The sequence below is a fragment of the Chlorocebus sabaeus genome, chromosome 6 (genome assembly GCF_047675955.1).
Source record: "Chlorocebus sabaeus isolate Y175 chromosome 6, mChlSab1.0.hap1, whole genome shotgun sequence".
Classification (NCBI taxonomy): domain Eukaryota; kingdom Metazoa; phylum Chordata; class Mammalia; order Primates; family Cercopithecidae; genus Chlorocebus; species Chlorocebus sabaeus.
The window spans coordinates 8391540-8415788 of NC_132909.1; the positions used below are offsets into that span (position 1 = coordinate 8391540).

The following is a 24249-nucleotide window of genomic DNA, read 5'->3' on the forward strand; positions in this document are numbered from 1 at the left end:
CTGTGTGGCCCTGACCAAGTCCCATCACCACTCGGTGCCTCAGTTTCCTCATCTTTTATTTATTTAAGAAGCTATCCTTAGAGACAGGGTCTAATTCTGTCACCCTGGCTGGAAAGCAGTGGTATAATCATAGCTCACCATAGCCTTGAACTCATGGGCTCAAGTGATCCTTCTGCCTCAGCCTCCTGAGTAGCTGGGACAACAGGCATTCGCCACCAAGCCCAGCTAATTTTTAAAAAATTTTTTGTAGAGATGGGGGTCTCACTATGTTGCCCAGGCTCATCTCTAACTCGAGCTCAAGTGATCCTACCACCTCGGCCTCCCAAAGTGGAGGGATTACAGGTGTGAGCCACCACACCCGGCCCCCATCTTTAAAATGAGGATAATTCTAATAAGCTATCTCACAGGGTTTATTAGGTAAAGGTCAAGTAAGCCTATATGCAAATGTTTAAAATGATTCCTGGCACATAGTAAGCACTTAACAAAAGTCAGCTGTTACCCTTACTGTACATATGTGAATATATATATATTTTTGTTGTTGCTATTGTCGTCACTAACCAGACATATATATATATTTTTTTTGAGATGGAGTCTTGTTCTGTCTCCCAGGCTGGAGTGCAGTGGTCTGATCTCAGCTCACTGTAACCTCTGCCTCCCAGGTTCAAGTGATTCTCCTGCCTCAGCCTCCCGAGTAGCTGGGATTACAGGCGTGCGCCACCGTGCCCAGCTAATTTTTGTATTTTTTAGTAAAGACGGGGTTTCACCATGTTGGCCAAGCTGGTCTTGAACTCCTGACCTCACCTGATCTGCCTGCCCTGGCCTCCCAAAGTGTTGGGATTACAGGTGCAAGCCACTGTGCCCAGCCTAACTGGACACCATCATAAGCACTGAGGATGTGGCAGTGTGCTGGGCAGATATGGAGTACACAAGTGGTGTCTACTAAAGACCAGCACTCTCCTATGAGCTTCGTCTGTTATGAACCCGTTTTACAGGTGAGATCATTAAGGCCCAAGAGGTTATGCCTCTTTCTCAGTGTCACCCAGGGCCTCATAGGAAACCCCACCATCACAGAGCCTCCAGGACAGCCACCTAGTCCCACATCTTCCTCAGCCCTCAAATCCTGCCTGTTACAAGGCAGAACACAGCACTGAAGAGTAGAGTCTGAGGCACCCTGGGCTCAGTTGCAACTCTGGTGGGCACCCAACACAGACTATGCTGCCGTCTCTTGGTGCCTCAGCTTCCTCACCTGTAGATGAGGGTAACAGTATCTACCTACTAGGATGGGTGAAAATTACACAAGTTAACATCCATCAGCTTCTTAGCTGGCAGGCTGTTGTGCAGTTAGATGCCCCGTGACTGTCAGCTGCTGCCATTAACTGTAACATACTAGTTGTTACCGTCCTGCTGAGGCTACCTAGAGCCCTCTGGACAGCCCTCACCTGTGTCCCTTTCCCACCCACCCCTGCAGCCCTGAGGCTGCCTGGGCCTCACCGTCCTCGCTGGGGGCTCCAGGGGAGGACTCCGAGTCCGAGGAGCTGCCTGCCGGGCCCCCGCCTGCCGCAGCGTTGCCCCCTGCCTCCTTCAGCCATTTCTTCCTCTTCTTAGGGGGCGGTTCAGCCTTCACCTTGGTAGGCCGGGCTTTAGGCAGCCGGGATGTGGCAGGCTGTCCTGTGGCGAGACTCCGCTCTGGCCGCGTCTGCCGTCCGCTGGCAGCCCGCTCGCCCCGCAGTGGCCGCTCCCCACGCGTCACCTTCTCCTTCTCCTTTTCCTTCTCCACAGGCCGCAGGAGGGAGGGCTTCTCGGGGGCAGGGGGCTCAGGCATAGCCGTCTCAGGCGTCTGCTCTGGGGGCTTTTCAGATGTCGTCTTTTCAGGGGTCTCAGGCTTGGGAGGTGGTGCTGGGGCCTTAGGGGGAGGTGCAGAGCTACCCCCAGCAGATGTGGGGTTCTTGGCCTGGCCAGAGCGTCTAGAAGGGAACAGAGAAGGGAATGTAGTCAGTAGCCCCTGATAACCTAAGTTCTCCTCATTGCCCCTGCTCAATGCCCTAGGCACAGAAACAGCTTCTCTCATCCTGTCCCCTCCTCTCTCTCTGCGTCCTGACCCCCTCCCTCTCTGCGTCCTGACCCCCTCCCTCTCTGCGTCCTGACCCCTCCCTCTCTGCGCCTCTGACCCCCTCCCTCTCTGCGCCTCTGACCCCCTCCCTCTCTGCGCCTCTGACCCCCTCCCTCTCTGCACCTCTGACCCCCTCCCTCTCTGCGCCTCTGACCCCCTCCCTCTCTGCGTCCTGACCCCCTCCACCCTCTGCGTCCTGACCCCCTCCCTCTCTGCGTCTCTGACCCCTCCCTCTCTGGGTCTCTGACCCCCTCCCTCTCTGCGTCTCTGACCCCCTCCCTCTCTGCGCCTCTGACCCCCTCCCTCTCTGCGTCCTGACCCCCTCCCTCTCTGCATCCTGACCCCCTCCCTCTCTGCGCCTCTGACCCCCTCCCTCTCTGCGTCTCTGACCCCCTCCCTCTCTGCGCCTCTGACCCCTCCCTCTCTGGGTCTCTGACCCCCTCCCTCTCTGGGTCTCTGTTCTCCTCCTTCTGTGAGTCTCTGTTGCCCTCTTTCTGGGTCTCTGTCCACCCCAGGTCTCTGTACTCTTCTGTGAGGCTCTCCCGCCCGTCTCTGGGTCTGTTTCCCTTTCTCTGGATCTCTATCCTCCCCCATCTCTGTCCCTCTTTTTCTCTGGGTCTCTGTCTCCTTCTGAGTCGCCATCTCCCTCATGTCTCTGGTTCTCTGTCCTCCTGTCGCTGGATCTCTCTCACCCCCGCCTCTGGGTCTCTGTCTCCCTCTCTTTCTGGGTCTCTGTCCCCCCCCCCGGGTCTCTGTCCCTCTCTCTCTCTGGGCTCTGTCCCCACCTCCCACTCTCTAGCCTTCTCTCGTGCATGCTCCACCCCCATGCCTGTCGGCGCTGTATACTACCTGCCCCTGTGTCCCCCGTGGTTGGTACCTGACTGGCACTGGGGGCCGATGCCAGGGTTTCCGAGCACAGACCCTCACGTAGTCCTTCTTATTGACATTTTCCAGGAACTTTACATAGAGGCGCTGGTACCGATTTTTTGCGTCCCCAAAATACCCCAAATACTATGGGGAGAAAGAGGCACATGAGGAAATTCTTCACACTGCCAGCCAGATGGCCAACACCCCTGTGCCCTGGGCTACCACGGCAGCTGCCTGGAGTCTCCCGGCAGCAGGGGGCCCCCTTCCAGGTACACTGTGGAGTGAGTCACAGCCCCGCTAAGAGGAACCCCAGCTCCTAGACACCACACCCCGGGGCCCCCAAGTCCTTGGTCCCCTTTCCAGGCTTACATTACTGGTGGCACAAAACTGCCTCTGGCCGTCCTTGATCTCTGGAGTGAATTTCTGCAGAAGGGCCTTCTGGACTCGCCAAATGGGTGGGGGTTCGCGCCCCGTCTGCAATGCCAGCTGAGGAGGAGGGGTGTGGTGAGGCCAGCAGGGTCAGCCCTCATTCCTGTACCTACTGCCCCTACGCCCTGGCCCACTGGCCTCCCTCACCATCCCCTTACAGAAAAGGCAGAGACGTCAACAACAAATATCTTCTACCCCCATGATGTGTTCAGCTCTGTGTGCAGCTTGAACTTGGCTCTGTCCCCTCCTGCCCACCCGGTACCCTGGATCAGGCTGCTCGTTCTTAGGCTGTAGAGTTTGAGTCACTGTTGCCTTACGGTGTGAAAGCCCAGAACTTCCTGTGTGACTCAGAGTAATGACAATCTTTGGGCACCGCCTGCTATTTACTGTGCTGGACAGGAGGGTACGGTTGTGAGCAAGACGTCCTGTTGTGGTCTGTGTCCCCTCACAATTCTCTTTTTACTTTTTCTCTTTTTGAGACGGAGTTTTGCTCTTGTTACCCAGGCTAGAGTGCAGTGGCGCGATCTCAGCTCACCGCAACCTCCGCCTCCTGGGTTGAAGCTGATTCTCCTGCCTCAGCCTCCTGAGAAGCTGGAATTACAGGTATGCGCCACCACGCCCGACTAATTTTGTATTTTTAGTAGAGACAGGGTTTCTCCATGTTGGTCAGGCTGGTCTTGAACTCCCCACCTCAGGCGATCCACCCGCCTCGGCCTCCCAAAGTGCTAGGATTACAGGCATGAGCCACCAAGTCCAGCCAAATCTCTGTTGCTTATAAGCCACCCAGTATTCTGGTATTCTGGTATAGCAGCCTGAGGGGTCTAAGACACCAAAAAAGCCTTCACACAGAGGTAATAACAGAGGTAATAAGACAGCCAAGCAAATAAACAATGCAGGGTGAGTTTGTGGCCTGTGCCAAGAACAGGCAGGTGAGGTTACCTGAGACCATTTCATCAGCATGTCCACAGCGGGGAAGACAGAGCAACAGGAAGGCTCCCTATCTCTGCTCCCCCTACCCCACAAACACCTGAACACCAACCACCACCACCCTGCAGTTTGTGTGTGCCCCAGCTGGGCGACAGCAACTGATGGACGTGAGAGAACGTGACCTTGAGGACTGAAGGGGCAGCAGAGGCGCCAAATATGGACACAAGAAATAACAGTACAAGTCATAAATGTCCTGTTGCCAATTCCCAGGACACTACAGAAGCCTAGAGGAGGGGCTTCAGATTTTTTTTTTTTTTTTTGAGATGGAGCCTCGCTCAGTCACCCAGGCTGGAAGTGCAGTGGTGCGATCTCAGCTCACTGCAACCTGCGCCTCCCGGGTTCAAATGACTCTCCTGCCTCAGCCTCCCTAGTAGTTGGGACTATAGGCACCCACCACACTAGGCTAATTTTTGTATTTTTAGTAGAGATGGGGTTTTGCCAGGTTGGCCGGGCTGGTCTTGAACTCCTGACCTCAGGTGATCCACTTGTCCCGGCCTCCCAACGTGCTGGGATTACAGGCGTGAGTCACTGCGCTTAGCCTCAAATTTAAACTGAATCCAAGAATGCTTCCTGGAATAGGTGACAGATGCCAAAATGAGTCCCTGGAAGGAACATGTCTTTAAAAGGGGGGCCAGGCTGAGTGCAGTGGCTCACACCTGTAATCCCAACATTTTGGGAGGCGGAGGTAGGCAGATCACTTGAGGTCGGGAGTTTGAGACCAGCCCAGCCTACATGGTGAAACCCCACCTCTACTAAAATATAAACATTAGCCAGGCGTGGTGGCACACGCCTGTGCACCCAGCTACTCGGGAGGCTGAGAAAGGAGAATTGCTTGAACCCAGGAGGTGGAGGTTGCAGTGAGCCGAGATCACAGCACTGCACTCCGGCCTGGGCGACAGAGCATGACTCTGTCTCAAAAAATTAAAAAAAAAAAAAAGCACCAGCTTGAAGAAGCCATTGGAGCACTTATCAGCCCGGGGAGACTGCCCCTACCTCTGCCCCCTCCCACTCCCTGTGTGGGCCTCCTCTGAGGAAGCTGCTGCTGACACTGTAGCTGGAGTCAGACCCTCTGGCTAGCACATTCTCACTGGGCTTGGTACCTTCCCTCAAACCACTTTTCCTCCCAGCATCCCCACTCCACACCCAGTCATCAGGCCTCACCCTGACTTCAGCCTTGTCCATTCCCCAAACAGGGCCAGTCAATCCCCAAGCCCCACCCATCCTGCCTCTCCTCACATCACTCATATCACTGACCATGCCAACCGCCGATTACTAGAAAAGTGGCCCGGCCCACAGCCTCCTGCTCAATGGAACCTAGGGAGGTCACCAGCAGGCTCTTTTTTTTGACAGTCTTGCTCTGTTGCCAGGCTAGAGTGCAGTGGCGCGATCTCGGCTCACTGCAACCTCCATCTCCTGAGTTCAAGTGATTCTCCTAGCTCAGCCTCCCGAATAGCTGGGACTAGAGGCGCATGTCACCATGCCCAGCTAATTTTTGTATTTTTAGTGGAGACAGGGTTTCACCACGTTGGCCAGGATGGTCTCGATCTCTTGACCTCATGATCCGCCCGCCTGGGCCTCCCAAAGTGCTGGGATTACAGGGGTGAGCCACTGTGCCCGGCCTCTTTTTTTTTTTTCAGACAGAGTTTTTTTTTTAGACGGAGTTTTTGCCCAGCCTTTTTTGTTTTGTTTTTTGTTTTTGTGAGACCCTCTCACTCTGTTACCTAGGCTGTAGCGCAGTAGCACAACCATGACCATAGCTCACCTATTGCCTCCTAGGCTTAAGTGATCCTCCTGCCTTAGTCATCTACCCACCAAGTAGCTGAGACTACAGGTATGCACCACCACTCCTGGATAATTTTTGTATTTTTTGTAGAAATGGGGTTTCATGGCCAGGTACAGTGGCTCATGCCTGTAATCACTTTGGAAGGCCGAGGCAGGTAGATCACCTGAGGTCAGTAGTTCGAGATCAGCCTGGCCAACATGGTGAAACCCTGTCTCTACAAAAATACAAAAATTAGCTGGCCATGATGGCACATGCCTGTAATCCCAGCTACTCGGGAGGCTGAGGTAGGACAATTGCTTGAATCTGGGAGGCAGAGGTTGCAGTGAGCCAAGATTGCGCCACTGGACTCCAGCCTGGCCGACAGAGCAAAACTCTGTCTCAAAAAAAAAAAAAAAAAGAAATAAAGGCCAGGCGCAGTGGCTCACGCCTGTAATCCCAGCACTTTGGGAGGCCAAGACAGGCGGATCACCAGGTCAGGAGATCGAGACCATTCTGGCTAAAAACACACAAAAAAATTAGCCGGGGGTGGTGGCGGGTATCTGTAGTCTCAGCTACTCAGGAGGCTGAGGCAGGAGAATGGCGTGAACCTGGAGGCGAAGCTTGCAGTGAACTTAGATTGCACCACAGCACTCCAGCCTGGGCGACAAAGCGAGACTCCATCTCAAAAAAAAAAAAAAAAATAGAAACAGGGTTTTACCATGGCATGCCCAACTCCCAGGTTCAAGAGATCCTCCCACCTTGGCCTCAATGTGTTGGGATTACAGGCGTGGACCACTGCACCCAGCCACTGACCTCATCTTGGCCCTATAGGCTGAGTAGAACCAATCAGATTTTCTCCTGAGAATCTGAAGTGTGACAAGCTAAGACGTGTGTTGTAAGCAGTGGGGATGTAAGCCACTGAGCTAGAGACACTCAGACTCGATATTAATGAGAAAACTGCAGGGCCCCAGGCTGCGCGTAGGGTGGCTCACACCTGTAATCCCAGCATTTTGGGAGGCCGAGGCGGGTGGATCACCTGAGGTCAGGAGTTTAAGACCAGCCCAGTCAATATGGTGAAACACCGTCTCTACTAAAAATACAAAAATTAGCCAAGTGTGGTGGCAGGTGCCTGTAATCCCAGATACTCTGGAGGTTGAGGCAGGAGAATCGTTTGAACCCGGGAGGCGGAGATTGCAGTGAGCCGAGATCACACCATTGCACTCCAGCCTGGGGGACAAGAGCGAGACTTGTCTCGGAAAAAAAAAAAAAAAAAAAGAAAGAAAAGGAAAAAGAAAAAGAAAACTGCAGGGTTCCATTAACAAGGGAGTCAGTCCCAGGACAGATGCTGTGGACAGAGTACTGTCCAGGCTTGAACAACTCCCCAGTCACCTCCCTACTGGCCAGGGGTTCTAAATGGCATAGAGCCTAATGTCTTCAACAGCGCCTGTGGAACTCATCCCTGCACCCATGTCCAACATGGCTGGGCCCAGCCCACCTGCCCAGCCTCAGCATTCACTGTCCAGCCACTTAACACCTTGTGACCCTGCACACCTCAAACACAGCGTGCTTTCCCTCACCACAGGGCCTTTGCACAGCTGTTTCCTCTGCCTGGACAACCCCAACACCATACTCTTCTCCACCCAATGAACTTTTTTTTTTTTGAGACAAGAGTCTCACTCTGTGGCCCAGGCTGGAGTGCAGGGGTGCTATCTCAGCTCACTGAAACCTCTGCCTCCTGAATTCAAGTGATTCTCCTGCTTCAGCCTCCTGAGTAGCTGGGATTACAGGGACCCGCCACCATGTTTGGCTAACTTTTGTATTTTCAGTAGAGACGGGACTGCACCATGTTACCATGTTGTCCCCGCTGATCTTGACCTCCTCACTTCAAGTGATCCACCCACCTCGACCTCCGAAAGTGCTGGGATTACAGATGCGAACCACCACACCCAGCCAACTTTTTCTTTTTTGAGACAGGGTCTTATTCCAGTTGCCCAGGTGGGAGTGCAACGGCATAATCCTGGCTCACTGCAGCCTTGATCTCTCAAACTCGGGGTGATCAGCCTCGAGGGTAGCTGGGAATGTAGGCGTGTGAAACCACACACCTGGCTAATTTTTTGTATTCTTAGTACAGGCAGGATTTCGCCATGTTGACCAGGCTGGTGTTGAACTCCTGAGCGCAAGCAATCCACCCACCTCAGCCTCCCAAAGTGCTGGGATTCCCGGCAGGAGCCACTGCGCCCAGTCTCCACCCAGTGAATTCTTACATGCTTGGAGTATACACGCTGCCCAACCCTCACAACAACCCCAACGGCAGTTTCAGTTTACAGACAGGGAAGGAGAATGGGCTAGCCTGGCCCTGTCAATTTGGCAGCTCATTCCCACAAGTAGATCTTGAGCTTTTGAGATTGATTTTTTTTTTTTTTTTTTGAGACAGGGTCACATTCTCGATCACCCAGGCTGGAGTGCAGTGGTGTAATCATGGCTCACTACAACCTCAACTTCCTGGGCTCCGGTGATTCTCACACGTCAGCCTCTCCAGTAGCCGGGACTACAGGCGGGCACCACCCTGTCTGGTTAAATTTTTTTGAATTTTGTGCAGAGACAGGGTCTCACTATGTTGCCCAGGCTGGTATCAAACTCCTGGGCTCAGGTGATCTGCCAAGCATCTCAGCCTCCCGAAGCACTGGGACTGCAGGCTTGAGCCACCGCGCCCGAGGTGACAGGCTACAGCACTTGAAATGTGGCTGGTCCAATGGATGCATTCAATCAGTACAAAGTATTCACAGGATTTTGAAGTCTTGGTATGCAAAAAAGAAGTTAAAACCTCAACTTTTCATTTTAGTAATACCCCCATTTAATAATATTAAAACATTGGCCGGGTGCAGTGGCTCACGCCTGTAATCCCAGCACTTTGGGAGGCCGAGACGGGCAGATCACGAGGTCAGGAGATCGAGACCATCCTGACTGACACAGTGAAATCCAGTATCTACTAAAAATACAAAAAAAAATTAGCCGGGCGTAGTGGCGGGCGCCGGTAGTCCCAGCTACACGGGAGGTTGACGCAGGAAAATGGCGTGAACCTGGGGGGCGAAGCTTGCAGTGAGCTGAGATTGCGCCATTGCACTCCAGCCTGGGCAACAGAGCAAGATTCCATCTCAAAAAAAAAAAAAAAAATTAAAACATCATTAACAGTTTTTCTTTTTCTTTTTTTGAGACTGAGTTTTACTCTTGTCGCCCAGGCTAGAGTGCAATGGTACGATCTCAGCTCACTGCAACCTCCACCTCCCAGGTTCAAGCAATTCTTCTGCCTCAGCCTCCCGAGAAGGTGGGATTACAAGTGCCCACCACCACGCCGGGCTAATTTTTATATTTTCGGTAGAGATGGCGTTTCACTATGTTGACCAGGCTGGTCTTAACTCTGGACCTCAGGTGACTCACCTGCTTTGGCCTCCCGAAGTGCTGCAATTACAGGCCTGAGCCACTACACCCAGCCAACAGTTTTTTTTTTTTTTTCTTTTTGAGACAGGCTCTCACTCTGTCACCCAGACTGGAGTGCAGTGGTACGATTTCGGCTCACTGCAACCTCCATCTCCCAGGATGAAGCGATTCTCCCACCTCAGCCTCTCAAGTAGCTAGGACAACAAGCGCATGCCACTATATCTAGCTAATTTTTCTTTTTCTTTCTTTTTTTTTTTTTTTTGTAGAGAGGGGGGTTTTGCCATGTTGCCCAAGCTGGTCTTGAACTCCTGACCTCAAGCGATCCACCCACCTTGGCCTCCCAAAGTGCTGGGATTACAGGCATGACCCACTACACCTGGCAAAAACATCATTAAGAGTTGTTCTTTATTAATTACAAGTTGAAACTCTGTGTGTGTGCATGCGCACGTGACAAGAGGCTCACTCTGTTGCCCAGGCTGGAGTGCAGCGGTGCAATCATAGCTCACTGCAGCCTGGACCTCTGGGCTCAAGTGATCCTCTCACCTCAACATCTCAAACTGCCGGGATTACAGGTGTGAGCCACCGCATGTAGCCGAAATAATATTTTACATATGTTACGTTAAATAAAATGCATTCCTATGGCTAATTTCTTTTTTTTTTTTTAAGGCAGGGGCTCACGATGTTGCCCAGGCTGATCTGCAACTCCTTGATTCAAGCAATCCTCCTGCCTCGTCCTCCCAAAGTGCTGAGAGTACAGCACTGTGGCCACCTATTGCTAATTTCATCTATCTTTTTTATTTTTATTAATGCAGGAATGAAAACATTTAAAAATCACATACATGACTCAGGTGATATTTATATATTTATATATTTATATTATATAAATATTATATATTTATATTGGATTGCTGTTTTTCTGGAATAAACGATGGTCTATAGCTTGTTTTTGTAGGGGCTTTAAGAGTGGTTTCTACCAGCCTGGCCAACATGGTGAAACCCCATCTCTACTAAAAATACAAAAATTAGCCAGGCATGGTGGCAGGTGCCTGTAATCCCAGCTACTCAGGAGGCTGAGGCAGGAGAATCACTTGAACCCAGGAGGTTGTGGTTGCGGTGAGCCGAGACTGTGCCACTGCACTCCAGCCTGGGAGACAGAGCGAGACTCCATCTCAAAAAGAAAAAGAGATGGTATAAAAGAAAAAAAATGGGCTGGGCACAGTGGCTCACGCCTGTAATACCAGCACTTTGGGAGGCCAAGGGGAGCAAATCACAAGGTTAGGAGTTCAAGACCAGCCTGACTAACATAGTGAAACCCCATCTCTACTAAAAATACAAAAATTAGATGGGCGTGGTGGCACGCGCCTGTAATCCCAGCTACTCAGGAAGCTGAGGCAGGAGAATCGCTTGAATCTGGGAGGTGAGGGTTGCAGTGAGCCAAGACTGTGCCACTGCACTCCATCCTCGGAGACAGATTGAGACTCCGTCTCAAAAAAAAAAAAAAGAAAAAAAAGTCCAGACACAGTGGCTCACACCGGCAATCTCAGTACTTTGGGAGGCTGAGACGGGAGGACTGCTTGAGCCCAAGAGTTCAAGACTAGCCAGGTCAACAGAATGAGACGCCAGTCTCTACTTAAGGAATAAAAAAATTTGCCAGGCATGGTGTTGTATGCCTGTAGTCCTAGTTACTCGGGAGGCTGAGGTGGGAGGATCACTTGAGCCCAGGAGTTTGAGGCTTCAGTGAGCCATGATCACGCCACTGTACACCAGCCTGGGTGACAGAGTGAGGCCCTGTCTCAAAAAAAACAAAAAAATAATAATAATAAGTGTCAGAAATTTGAGTCAGTCGGGTTAAACCAAAGCTGGGGTCTTAACTATGCCAGCAGCCTGCCCTGTCTCCAGGCCCACAAATGAGTCCCCAAGGTCTGTATGTTTGGCAAAGGCATGGGGTTTTGTCCCCCATTATAATGCACATTCAAGTTGTATTTTAAGCATCTGAGTCCTCACCTGGCCCCTTCCCCTGCCCCATGCCAGCTGGGAGGTGGTGTCAGATGGCCCTGGCTCCAATCCCAGGTTGGCACTGGCCAGCCGACTGACTCCCTTTCTCTGAATGTGAACTTCCCCATCTGTAAAATGGGGATGCTCAAGGTCCCTGCCCTAGGACCCTGTTCATTTGACCCAAAGCTGGCTCAGCTGCGTTTGACTAGAACGTACATGGTGCCTGGCTGAGTCGGGGATAAGCATATGGGTTCTTGGCTGGGCGCAGTGGCTCACGCCTATAATTCCAGCGCTTTGGGAGGCTGAGGCGGGCAGATCACCTGAGGTCGGGAGTTCGAGAGTAGCCTGACCAACATGGAGAAACCCCATCTCCACTAAAAACAGAATTAACCAGGCATGGTGACGCATGCCTATAATCCCAGCTACTCGGGAGGCTGAGGCAGGAGAATCGCTTGAACTCGGGAGGCGGAGATTGCAGTGAGCCAAGACTGCACCATTGCACTCCAGCTTGGGCAACAAGAGTGAAACACTATCTCAAAAATAAATAAATAAATAAGAATATGGGTTCCTAAGGCCAGCAGGGCTGGGTGTGGATCCCGAGCTACAAAAGCCTGGGAAAGCTACTTTATCTCTCTGTGCCTCGGTTTCCTTCCCTAAAAAATGAGGATAATAGGCCAGGCACAGTGGCTCATTCCTGTAATCCCAGCACTTTGGGAGGCTGAGGTGGGCGGATCACCCGAGGTCATGAGTTTGAGACCAGCCTGGCCAACATGGTGAAACCCCATCTCCACTAAAAATACAAAAATTAGCCAAGCGTGGTAGGGTCCTCTGTAGTCGCAGCTACTCGAGAGGCTGAGTTATGAGAATCGCTTGAACTAGGGAGGCGGAAGTTGCAGTGAGCCAAGATCATGTCACTGCACTCCAGCCTGGACAACAGAGGGAGACCCTGTCTCAAAAAAACGGGCATAGTAATCTGCAGTCGGAACAACTTTTTACCTGTGTGAGCCTCAGTTTCCATCCCTGTAAAATGCTACTGTAGTCTCTATAATGAAGTTTATCTTTTTTATATAAAAAGATAAAACTTGGAGATGGATGGTGGTGACGGTCATTCAACAATCTCAATATGTTTTTCTTCTTTATTTTTTTGAGACAGAGTTTTGCTCTTGTAGCCCAGGCTGGAGTGCAGTGACTGGTCTCGAACTCCTGACCTCAGGTGATCTGCCCGCCTTGGCCTCCCAAAGTGCTGCAATTACAGGCATGAGCTACCGCACCTGGCCTATGATGTCAATTTTTTTTTTTTTTGAGACAGTCTTGCTCCCTTACCAGACTGGAGTGCAGTGGCGCGATCTCAGCTCACTGTAACCTCCGACTCCCAGGTTCAAGTGATTCTCTTGCCTCAGCCTCCCGAGTAGTTGGGATTACAGGCACTCGTCACTATGCCTGGCTAATTTTATTTTATTTTATTTTTGAGACGGAGTCTCGCTCTGTCGCCTAGGCTGGAGTGCAGTGGCGCAATCTCGGCTCACTGCAAGCTCCACCTCCTGGGTTCACGCCATTCTCCCGCCTCAGCCTCCAGAGTAGCTGGGACTACAGGCGCCCACCACCAGGCCCGGCTAATTGCTTGTATTTTTAGTAGAGATGGGGTTTCACCATGTTAGCCAGGATAGTCTTGATCTCCTGACCTCATGATCCACCCACCTCAGCCTTCCAAAGTGCTGGGATTACAGACATGAGACTCCCAGCTGATTTTTGTATTTTTAGTAGAGACAGGGTTTCACCATGTTAGCCAGGATAGTCTCAATCTCTTGACCTCGTGTTCTGCCCGCCTCGGCCTTCCAAAGTGCTGGGATTACAGGCGTGAGACACCACGCCCGGCATGATGTCAATATCCTTAATGCCACCGAACCATACACTGAAAACTGGTTAAAATGACAAATTTCATGGTACGTATGTGACCATGATTTTAAAACCAAAGAAAGATAAAACGAAATTCTGACTGTGATATTCCCAAAATCCTGTTCCTCAGGAGGTAGTAGACATTTCTTTTTTCTTTTTTAGAGACAGGGTCTCGCTCTGTCACCGAGGTTGGAGTGCTGTGGTGCGATCATAGATAGCTCACGGCAACCACAAACTCCTGGGCTCAAGCAATCCTGCCATCTTAGCCTTTCACGTAGCTGAGACTACAGGCATGCGCTACCATGCCTGGCTAATTTATTTATTGTTTTTGGTAGATGTGAGGTCTTGCTATTTGGCTAGCTGCTCTCAAGTGATCCTCTCACCTCAGCCTCTCAAAGTTCTGGGATTACAGGCGTGAGCCACCACTCCCAGCCTGCTCTATTATTTACTTTTCCCACAGTGAAATACATTGAAATAACATAGGAAAAAATACATTTGAGTTTTCCTCAAAAAACACACTTAAGAAGAAAGTGTAAGGCCAGGCGCGGTGGCTTATGCCTGTAATCCCAGCACTTTGGGAGGCCGAGACGGGTGGATCACAAGGTAAGAAGTGGAAGAGAAGTTTGGCCAAGATGTTGAAACCCCTTCTCTACTAAAAATGCAAAAATTAGCCAGGTGTGGGGGCATGTGCCAGTAATCCCAGCTACTCAGGAGGCTGAGGCAGGAGAATTGCTCGAACCCAGGCAGCAGAGGTTGCAGTGAGCCGAGACGGCGCCCCTGCACTCTGGCCTGGGTGACAGAGCAAGACTCCATCTCAAAAAAAAAAAAAAAAAAAACCAAAAAAAACAAACAGAAAATAAGAAAGTGTAATAATAGTTATTATCCTTATAATTAATTTTTCCCATAATTTCTCCATGTTACATCCAACATTAAATTAAAACAACATCCAGGACTAAATTATTATTATTATTATTATTTTCGAGATGGAGTCTTGCTCTGGCGCCCAGGTTGGAGTGCGGTGGCACAATCTCAGCTCCCTGCAACCTCCGCCCCACACTCCCCCAGCAGAGTTCAAGTGATCCTCCTTCCTCAGCCTCCAGAGTAGATGGGATTACAGGTACGGCCCCTCACCACGCCCAGCTAATTTTTTGTACTTTTGGGCTGGAGTGCAGTGGCCGGATCTCAGCTCACTGCAAGCTCCGCCTCCCGGGTTTACGCCATTCTCTTGCCTCAGCCTCCTGAGTAGCTGGGACTACAGGCGCCCACCACCTCGCCCGGCTAGTTTTTTGTATTTTTTAGTAGAGACGGGGTTTCACCGGGTTAGCTAGGATGGTCTCGATCTCCTGACTACGTGATCCGACCGTCTCGGCCTCCCAAAGTGCTGGGATCACAGGCTTGAGCCACCGCGCCCGGCCAATTTTTTGTACTTTTAGTAAAGACGGGGTTTCACCATATTGGCCAGGCTGGTCTCAAACTCCTGACCTCAAGTGATCCACCTGCCTTGGCCTCCCAAAGTGCTGGGATTAGAGGCGTGAGCCACCACGCCCGGCCAAGATTAAATTAAGTGTCATACTGTACATGAAGGGCCAAACAATAATCCTGTCTCATAATCAGTACAATCAATGACAATGGAGAATGGCCTTGGCTTCCATGCCACCATCAGGGCTGACCTCCTGAACACCTGCTCAGCCGCATGCCCTGTGCAGAGCACTCCATGGGCACCTGATAACACCTACCTCATCAAGTGCCTTGCAAGTTAATCCTCTGATCCAACTCTATTTGTCCAATGAACCCAGTACAGTAGAGGCCAGCAAACCTTATTCATGATGAGCCAGAGGTATCTTTTGCCATTGAGGGCCAGCTAACTACCCAGCTCGCTGCCATATGTGAAAAACAGCCATAGACAACATGTAAATGAATGGGCATGGTTGTGTGCCAATAAAACTTTATTTGCAAAAACAGGCAGTGGGCTGGATTTGGCCTAGGGGCCATAGTTTTCCAATCCCTGCGGTAGACAAATTGGAAGCAGTGAACAGGCTGTTGGTCTGCATTTATGTATTTAACTATTTAAAGTAAGTATTGAAGATATGGCCAGCTGGGTGTAGTGGCTCACACCTATAATCCCAGCACTTTGGGAGGCCGAGCAGGTGGATCACCTGAGGTCAGGAGTTCGAGACCAGCCTGGCCAACACAGTGAAACTCCCGTTTCTACTAAAAACACAAAAATCAGCCGGACGTGGTGGCGTGCGCCTGTAGTCCCAGCTACTTGGGAGGCCAAGTCAAGAGAATCTCTTCAACCTGGGAGGTAGAGGTTGCAGTGAGCCCAGATTGCGCCACTGCACTCCAGCCCGGGCAACAAGAGTGAAACTCCGTCTCAAAAAAATAAAAAGATATAGCCTGACACACAGTGAGCATTCCCAAATGATTCACTTTTTTTGTTTGAGAGAAAAGGTTTCAATATGTGGCTAGGCTGGTCTCAAATTCCCAAAGTGCTGAGATTACAGGTGTAAGCCGCCGCGTCCGGCCCAATTCACGATTACATTTACGGGTTACCTGCAGGTAGTCTATGTCAGTGACTCACATTTCCACCATTGTACCATAAATAGCAAAGTAGCCTGTCTCTCTGGCTCGTTCCATTAGACTAGAAGCTTCCTAGGGCCAGAGCCGCATCTGCTTGTACAGTACTGGTCCTCTACCACCCACAGTAGGGTATCTGCATAAACGTTCACAATCGCTTTACCTTATGTGCAAGTAATGCATGTATAGACACATACACGTTAACAATCGCTTTACCTTATATATGAGTAATGCATGTATAGACACAAACACAAATAAAACCTCTGAGGCCCGCAGGTCCTCGACACCTCTATCAGCCTCATCGGACTGTGAATTCCAGGGCGGCCAGGCCATGACTGGATCTGCAGGTCCCAATACAAGCCTGTCATCCAGCAGGCGCTCAACAAAACAGGTGACCAAACCCATCAGGCCCAGTTTTTGGAGAAGGCTGGGACTCACCTTGAGGGAAGGGATGTCCTCGGCGCGGATGACGAACTCGTCCCGCTCCCGGAAGATGCCCTCTCCGCCACTCTCGCCGGCCTCCTCGTCCGTCTCCCCACACACGGCCGCCGTCTCCTGCTTCTTGGCCAGATGCAGGGGCCGGGTGTCCGGCAGCTCGGGGTCTTCAGGGGACGGGGCGGCGGGCTCCTCAGGAGGGGCAGCGGGTGGGGCAGCGGCTGGTGGGGGTGGCGGTGGAGGCGAGGGCATAGCTGGTGGAGGTGGTGGCGGCAGCGGTGGTGGCGGTGGTGAGTTGGGCGTGGGGGCCACCAGCGGGGGCGGCGAGGGCAGGGCTGGCTGTGGCGGCGGAGGGGGTGGTGGAGGCTGAGGCTGAGGAGTCGGGGCAGGAGGTGGAGTGGGTGGGGGTTTCTCCTCCAGCAGTGGGGGCTCTGGGGGAGACAGGGACATCAGGCCTGGATGTTATTCATCGTTCCTGGCACCTTTCCTCTTGTCCTTTAAACATCACTTTCTGTACCAAGAACCCCTCTGTCCGTAACTACCACTCAGCTCCCAGTGGCCCTTCTACCCTATCGGAGTCTCTACAGAGACCTACTCTGGCTCCTGTGGATGTAAAGGAGACCCGTCTCCCATCCCTAATCCCCTTCTCAGTCCTGAAATGTCTCTTTGTGGTCTCAAAGCCCTTGTCTGGCTCTTAACTCCTCCTCCTGAATGACCCTCCCAACTCCTAAGTCATCACCTCCCTAGCTCTACTTCCTCACCTCGTCTTCCTCCAAGGCCTCATCCTCCTCCCTCCAGGCCCATCTTTGTCCTTTCCTTGGCCTGCTCACCAGTGTGCAGACTGCTAACCCTTCCTCTGTCTGCCAGCTCCCTTCTTCAGGCCTTTTAAGAACCTCATAGGAGGCAGGCATGGTGGTTCACGCCTGTAATCCCACTACTTTTGGAGGCTGAGGCAGGCGGATCACTTGAGGTCAGGAATTCGAGACCAGCCTGACCAACATGGTAAAACCCTGTCTCTACCAAAAATGTAAAAAATGAACCAGGTGTGGTGGCAGGTGCCTGTAATCCCAGCTACTCGGGAGGCTGAGGCAGGAGAACAGCTTGAACCCAGGAGGCGGAGGTTGCAGTGAGCCAAGATCGTGCCACTGTACTCCAGCCTGGGTGGACAGAGTGAGACTCTGTCTTGAAAAACAACAACAACAACAACAAAAAAAAACGGCTGGGCGCAGTGGCTCACGCCTGTAATCCCAACACTTTGGGATGCTGAGGTGGGCAGATCACGAAGTAAGGAGTTTGAGACCAGCTTGGCCAACATAGTGAAACCCCATCTCTACTAAAAATACAAAAAATTAGCTGGGTATGGTGGCACGCACCTGTAGTCCCAGCTACTTGGGAGGCTGAGGCAGGAGAATCACTTGAACCTGGAAGGCAGAGGTTGCAGTGAGCCAAGATTGCGCCACTAAACTCCAGCCTGGGTGACAGAGCGAGACTCTGTCTCACAAAAAGACAAAACAAGACAAAACAAAAACCTCACAGGGTCTTTTTGTTTTGTTTGGGGGGTTTTTTGTTTAAAAAGACCCTGTCTTAGGGTCTTGCTCTGTCACCCAGGCTGGAGTATAGTGGCTCAATCATGGTTCACCACAGCCTCAACCTCCTGGGCTCAAGTGATCCTCCTGTCTCAGCCTCCCAAAGTGTGCTAGGATTACAGGTGTTGCCCACTGTGCCCTGCCTGTCATGGTTTTTTTTTTAACACTCCCCTCTAACTCCTTGAAATCTCACCCAACCCGTAAAACTGCTGCTTCCCCGTCCTTGTATCCTTGGCCATGGCCCTTCCAAGCCCTTCAAAGGCTCTCTTAGCCTGGTTGTTCTCTTCTGCAATGACCCTGTCAGCTTTGGCCTCATCCCTTCTTCTCACCTCCCCACTCCCCATTCCCCAACTTTCTACACCCCCCAAAAGCTCCCTCCATTTCCCAAGTCCCCTCTATGCCCTCCTGTAAGCTCCCACCTCTCATCTCCCAATGCCTCTGTTTCTGCCATTAACACCCCTTAAGCTGCGTCCAAAGCCAGAGCACAACCTAAACCCTTCCTGTGCCCCTAGTCTTGCCTTCCGCTGCCCACTCCCAAGGCCCATCACCCTCCCCAAGTCTTTCTCTGCCCCCAGACATCTTTCTGTACCTTCACACGTGGCTGACTCCGAGCCCTCCTCAGTACCCCCACCTCCCACCATTCAGAACCTGAGTAGCCCCTCTCCTGTAACTCATCACCTGCCCTGTCTCCTTGCATTCTCCAGTATCTGCCTTGGGGCCCCTCCTAGTCCACTTAGCACCTCTGGGTGAATTAGAACAAGATACACACCTTCCTCAAAATGCCTGCGTAATCAGGAAAGTCCCTTCATAAATATGCAAGCTTGTACCATCTACGTGAATGGTGTCTCTTAAACAGTGCGTAACCTGCACAACTGTATCTAGTGACCGTGATAACCTTTAAGCTCCACTCTACTCCCAGACCACCTTCCCAGAGCTCACCAGGAGTGCCATTGCCGTTGGCACTGGGGAGCCCCGGAAGAGGGGGTGGCCCTGGAACTGCAGCTGCGGGGGCCAAGGGCGGCCCATCTGGGGTGGAGGTGTCCTTTGGCCCAGCAAGGGGTGGGTCATCGAGGGCAGAGATGGCCGAGGAGATACTCTCCTGCAGGTCTCGGTTCTTGGCGACAGAGTCTTCCTCGTCCGAGGAGAAGGAGGGCAGTGTCTCAAGGTTCCGCTTCAGCTCCTCATCCAGTCGCTTGCAGGGTGAAGGGCAGCCCAGCCCCAGCCCTTCACTCTCCGCAGCCTCCAGGGCGCCCCCAAGCCCGAAGGCTCCAGAAGGTGGGGGATGTGGCACAGCGGGGGTGGCAGGGGGCTGGGGCTGCAGGCCTCGGGCTGGAACAGAGGGTGGCACGCTCTTGGGAGGGCTGAGCGGAGGTGTCAGGCCCGCCTGGTAAAGTGGTGGGTGGCGCTTGCCTGACTTGAGGAAGTCCAAGAAGGAGGCCATGAAACCCGACTTCATCTCCGGCTGCTTCTCCTCCACCTCCTTGATCTTGGCCTCGATCTTCTCCCGAGTCAGGCTCGAGTCCAGGCTGTTGTGGTCAGTGCCTGATATGGCATCACCCGATGAGGCTCCCATACCCTCGCCAGCCTTGGGCACAGACAGCTTGATCTAGACATGGGAGTGGCGGGCCGTGAGGGCCCAGGAGTCTGGGCCCCCAGTCCCATCCCCCCTCAGCCCCCAAAAATCCAAATTTACAGGTGCTCAGCCCATGAATTTCTAGAATTCAAACCTGCAAACCCCTTGTCTTAGATTCTAGGAGGACAAGACTGGAGTTCCTCGCTCAGAAGACCAGGAACTTGGACTCACTGAGCTCTTCACTTACAGCCCAGTTCAGGTCCCCAGACCTGCTTCCCATGAAACCCAGGAACGTAGGACCCCTGAATGCCCATCATTTGGGATATAGAAGCTAAAAGCAGGCAATCCGGGTGAGGTGGCTCACGCCTATAATCCCAGCACCTCGGGAGGCTGAGGCAGGCGGATCACTTGAGGTTAGGAGTTTCAAACCAGCCTGGCCAACGTAGTAAAACCCCATCTCTATTAAAAATACAAAAATAAAATAAAAATTAGCCGAGTGTGGTGGCGGGTGCCTGTAATCCCAGCTACTCAAGAGGCTGAGGCAGGAGAATCTCCTGAACCCAAGAGGTGGAGGTTGCAGTGAGCCAAGATCATGCCACTGCACTCCAGCCTGGGTGATAGAAACTCTCACAAAAAAAAAAAAAAAAAAAAAAAAAAAAAAAAGGCTAAAAGCCTAAGCCCCAACCTCCTGCCTCTCCCTAAACCCATAATTTTCTTTATTTCTTGAGACAGGGTCTCACTCTGTGGCCCAGGCCACAGTGCAGTGATGCAATCATAGCTCACTGCAGCCTTGAACTCTAGGGCTCAAGAGATACTCCCACCTCAGCCTCTGAGTAGCTGGGACTATAGGTACACACAGCCACATCTGACTAAATTTTTGTGTTTTTAATAGAAACCAGGGTCTCACTACGTTAACCAGGCTGGTCTCAAACATCTGGCTTCAAGAGATCCTTCCGCCTCAGTCTCCTGAAGTGCTGGGATTACAGGCATGAACCACCGTGGCCAGCCTAGATTCAGAACCTCAGTTCTTAGGTCTGTCAGTGGAACCCTGAAATTCCTCACCTAACTTCCTCACAGATTTTAGGAATATAAACCTTATTATGCCCCTGCCCCAGAAATGCCAAAGTGCGGCTGTAAACCCTTCCTTCCTTTTAAGACTCAAACATCGGGCACGCCCCTCCTCCCCTATCCCCTACAAGACCCCATCCCCCTCACCTTAAGTGGCTTCAGGGGCTCCAACCGGGTGCCCCCTGCCTCCTCAGCCTTTCGACCCCGGCCTCGGCCCCGGCCCCGGGGTTTCTTGGCGCCATCGGTGGGAGTGGAAGCCGAGGCGGCCCCCGCAGTGGTGGGGACCTCCAGAGGGCGGATCCGGGGCCTACCCCGGGGCCGGGGCGGCCCATCACGCTTCGCCTTCGTGGGTTTGCGGCCACGGCGCCGGGGGCCATCTGGTCCCGGGTTGGGCGGGCAGAAGTCGATGTCCCCCAGTGGCGAGAGGGCCGGGCGGGAGCGGCAGCTGGAGACCAGGTCTGGCAGGCGCCGGGGGTTGAGGCGGATGTCGGCGGGCACATCAGCCTTGTCCTCGTCCGCCTCGAATTCGTACTCCTGGGCGTACAGCTTCTTAGGGGTCTGGAAGGGTGGGTCGCGGCGCCGCAGCAGGTGGAAGGAGGATGTCTTGAGCAGCTTCTTTGGCTTGGTAGAGCAGAAGATGGGCGAGGTGAGGCCACCCTTGGGCTCGGAGGCCGGCGCGGGAGGCGGTGGTGGCGGAGGCGGGGGTGGTGGCGCCGCCTGGTGGGGGCCGCTCTGGATCAGGCCCAGTGGCTCGGCGTTGACCGTGGAGGGCAGTTCAGGCGGCTTGTTGGGGTCCAGGCCCAGGCCTGGTGTCTCGGGCCCGGCTCCCGACGCCCGGCCAGGACAGTAGGGCCCATAGGGATCATAGGCAGGGGGGCCCGGGGGGGGCCCAGCGCCCGCCTTGGGGTCCCCCTCGTCCTCGGGTGGCCCGGCCTTGCCGTAGTCATCTGCGGCCCCTCCACCGAACATCTCCTCCATGGTAGGGAAGAAGCTGCGCTCCTCGTCTTGGAGCAAGGAGTCAGGGAAGCAGATGGAGGTGAGCGGCACAAAGCGCGGCGCCTTGGTGCCTTGCGGGCTGGGGCTGCGGTAGGCACCTGCGGGATCCTTGCCCTCCGAGTTTGGCGGGCCTACGCCGGTGTCCCCAGGCGCCGGGGGCAGCGGCTCCAGAGCCCCGAGCAATTCCTGCATGGCGCCTGGCGGCTCCAGGCTCTCCTCAGGTCGCAGGCGGGGGCTGGGGGCCGCGGGCTCCAGGCCGTGGCTGCGGAGGTGGGCCTCGAGCTGCAGGGGCATGGGTGGTGGAGGCGGCGGTGGCGGTGGAGGTGGCTGGGGTGCCCCATCGCGGGTGGCTGGCTCAAGGAGGTGGACGCCGACTTTGGAGGCGCTGGGAGAGGGACTGGGGGCATGGCTGAGGACCGAGGGGAGCAGCTGGGGAGGAGGCGGAGGCAGCACCAGTGGGAGGTCAGGGCCCCCGGCCTCCAGAAGGAGGCCATGGGGAGTGGGCTGGGTGGACTGGGCTGTGGGAGGTGGGGGTGGTGGGCTCTTTTGCAAGAAGGCCCCCAGCTCCTTGGCACCTGCCCCGTAGTGGACAACGGAGGTGGCCAGCCCCTCAGGGGTCTCGCCACCCCGCTCTGGCCCTTTCTTCTTTTCCTTCAGCCTCCCCAGGCCCAGCTCCAGTGCCGCAGTGGCACCCTCATCTAGGCTGGCACTGGTGCGGATGACACTCTGCAGGTGGTACCTCTGGGGGTCTTCCTTGGCCAACTCATAGGGTGTACCCGGCGGTCCCCCGGCCCCGCCACTCCCCCCAAGTCCCTTAGAGGCATCTGCTGCCCCGTCCTCGCCCACCAAGCCGTCTGCCCCTGAGGTCCGAGGAGGGCTGGGCGCCTGCAAGAGATGCTGGATGAGGAACTCCTCATCCTCTGTGCGCTCCGCAGGAGGCCCACCTGGGCCCGCCAGCAGCTCCGAGCCATCCCCCTTGCCCTTGTAGCCACCGGCTCCGGCTGCATAGCTGCCAGCTCCCGGAGGTGCCAGGAAAGGGGCTGAGGCCAAGACTGAGCTCAGGTATTTGCCAGGGGCTCCTGGAGAACCGACTCCAGGCGGGCGGCCTGTGGCAGGCGGTGACTGGAGCGGACGAATGATGTGAGATGGGCTGGCCTCACCACCACCTCCCAAGGAGCTGGGTCCCCAGCCACCCCCATGGCCCGAGAGCGCTGGGGAATGGCCGGTACTGTAGCTGAGTGAGGGGCTGGCTGTGGGCAGCCCCTGGGAGTGGGCAGCTGGCCCTGGGTATGGCTCGCCCTGCACCCCATACAGCTGCCCCTGCAGCTGTTCCGGGGAGTAGCTCTGACACGTGGCCAGGCCAGGAGGAGGAGGGCCGCTGGGGGGCTGTGGAGGGCCCCCTGAGTAGCTGGGGCCTTTGCTCAAGTCCTGTGCCTGCCCCGCTCCAAACCCTTGCCCATAGGCCTGGGGTCCCAGAAGCCCTTGCGGCTGACCAGGGGAATAAGCCTGGCCCCCTGCCCCTCCAGCCCCAGAGGCCTTCCCAGTGGCATAGGCGGCTGCCGGTCCACCCAGGCTCTGGCATTTGGGGGTAGCAGTCGAACGGGGTGGGGGGGGCCTGGTGGCACCCCCGGCAGCTGCTCCATAACCACCTTTGCCCGTCTTATACCCAGGCGACTGAATGATGGGGCGGTAACCTCCGCCACCACCCCCGGCCCCACCGCCCCCCGCTGCCTCAGGGCCTGTGGCCCGGCCAGATGCCCCCGCCGTGGCTCCGCTGGGACCAGCCTTGCTAGGCTCCCCAGCACCCGGGGAGGGCTCCCCACCACCCAGGGGGCTGCAGGCCAGGTTGGCCCGGTGGCCCATGGAGGGGTAGCTGCCTCCACAGCTCAGATAGTGCTGGAGGGCATGGGCTGGTGGCGGGGGTGGTGGGGGCTGGGCACTGGCTGGCCGCTGGTAGTGCTTGATGACTGTGTCCTGGCGGGGCAGGGCCCGCTCAGGCGGCGGTGGGCCTGGGGCAGCACCCGAGAAGTTATAGAGCTGTGGGGAGGACTGCTCGGCAGCGGCGGCGGCAGCAGAAGAGGAAGCCAGCAGGTTGAACTGAGTTGGGAGGTGGCGAGGTGGTGGTGGTGGGTCTGGGGGGCCAGGGCGGTAAGGGGGGGTCTGGGCTGGACCGAGACCAGCTGGCCCCAAGACACCGCCTCCTGCCAGGCGCTCAAAGCCCAGTGAAGAGGGCACCGTGGGTGCCTGAGAGGGCTTCAGGTGCAGCACGTCATGAGGAGACAGGAGCCCATTAGCTGGAGGGCTGAATGGGGGGTCCTGGAGGCTGAGGGACGAGGGCACTGGGAAGGGGCGGCTGCCGAAGGAAGCTGGGTGTTGGTAAGCCGACAGGGCAGAGGAGGACGGAAAGGTGCTGGAACCCGGCAGGGCGCCCGAGATGAAGAGCTCCGTGGGGCCTGGCGTGTGCATGGCTGGAGATGAGGAAGACCTCGGGTCAGAGCGGACAGCAAGCCAGCCCCACCCTGGCCCTGCA

The 24249-nt window shown here is 54.4% G+C and overlaps 1 protein-coding gene across 1 annotated transcript in view; it reads right to left on the reverse strand.

Moving 5' to 3' along the window:
* Positions 1-24249, reverse strand: part of PRR12 (proline rich 12) — a 38160-nt gene that overhangs the window by 10486 nt on the left and 3425 nt on the right. The window contains exons 4-9 of the mRNA XM_007997574.3: positions 20871-24187; positions 19022-19688; positions 16500-16927; positions 3347-3463; positions 2988-3121; positions 1492-1964 (exon numbers count right to left, since the gene is read on the reverse strand). Of these exons, the coding sequence (XP_007995765.2) occupies positions 1492-1964; positions 2988-3121; positions 3347-3463; positions 16500-16927; positions 19022-19688; positions 20871-24187 (5136 nt within the window). The remainder of the gene's footprint in view (positions 1-1491; positions 1965-2987; positions 3122-3346; positions 3464-16499; positions 16928-19021; positions 19689-20870; positions 24188-24249) is intronic.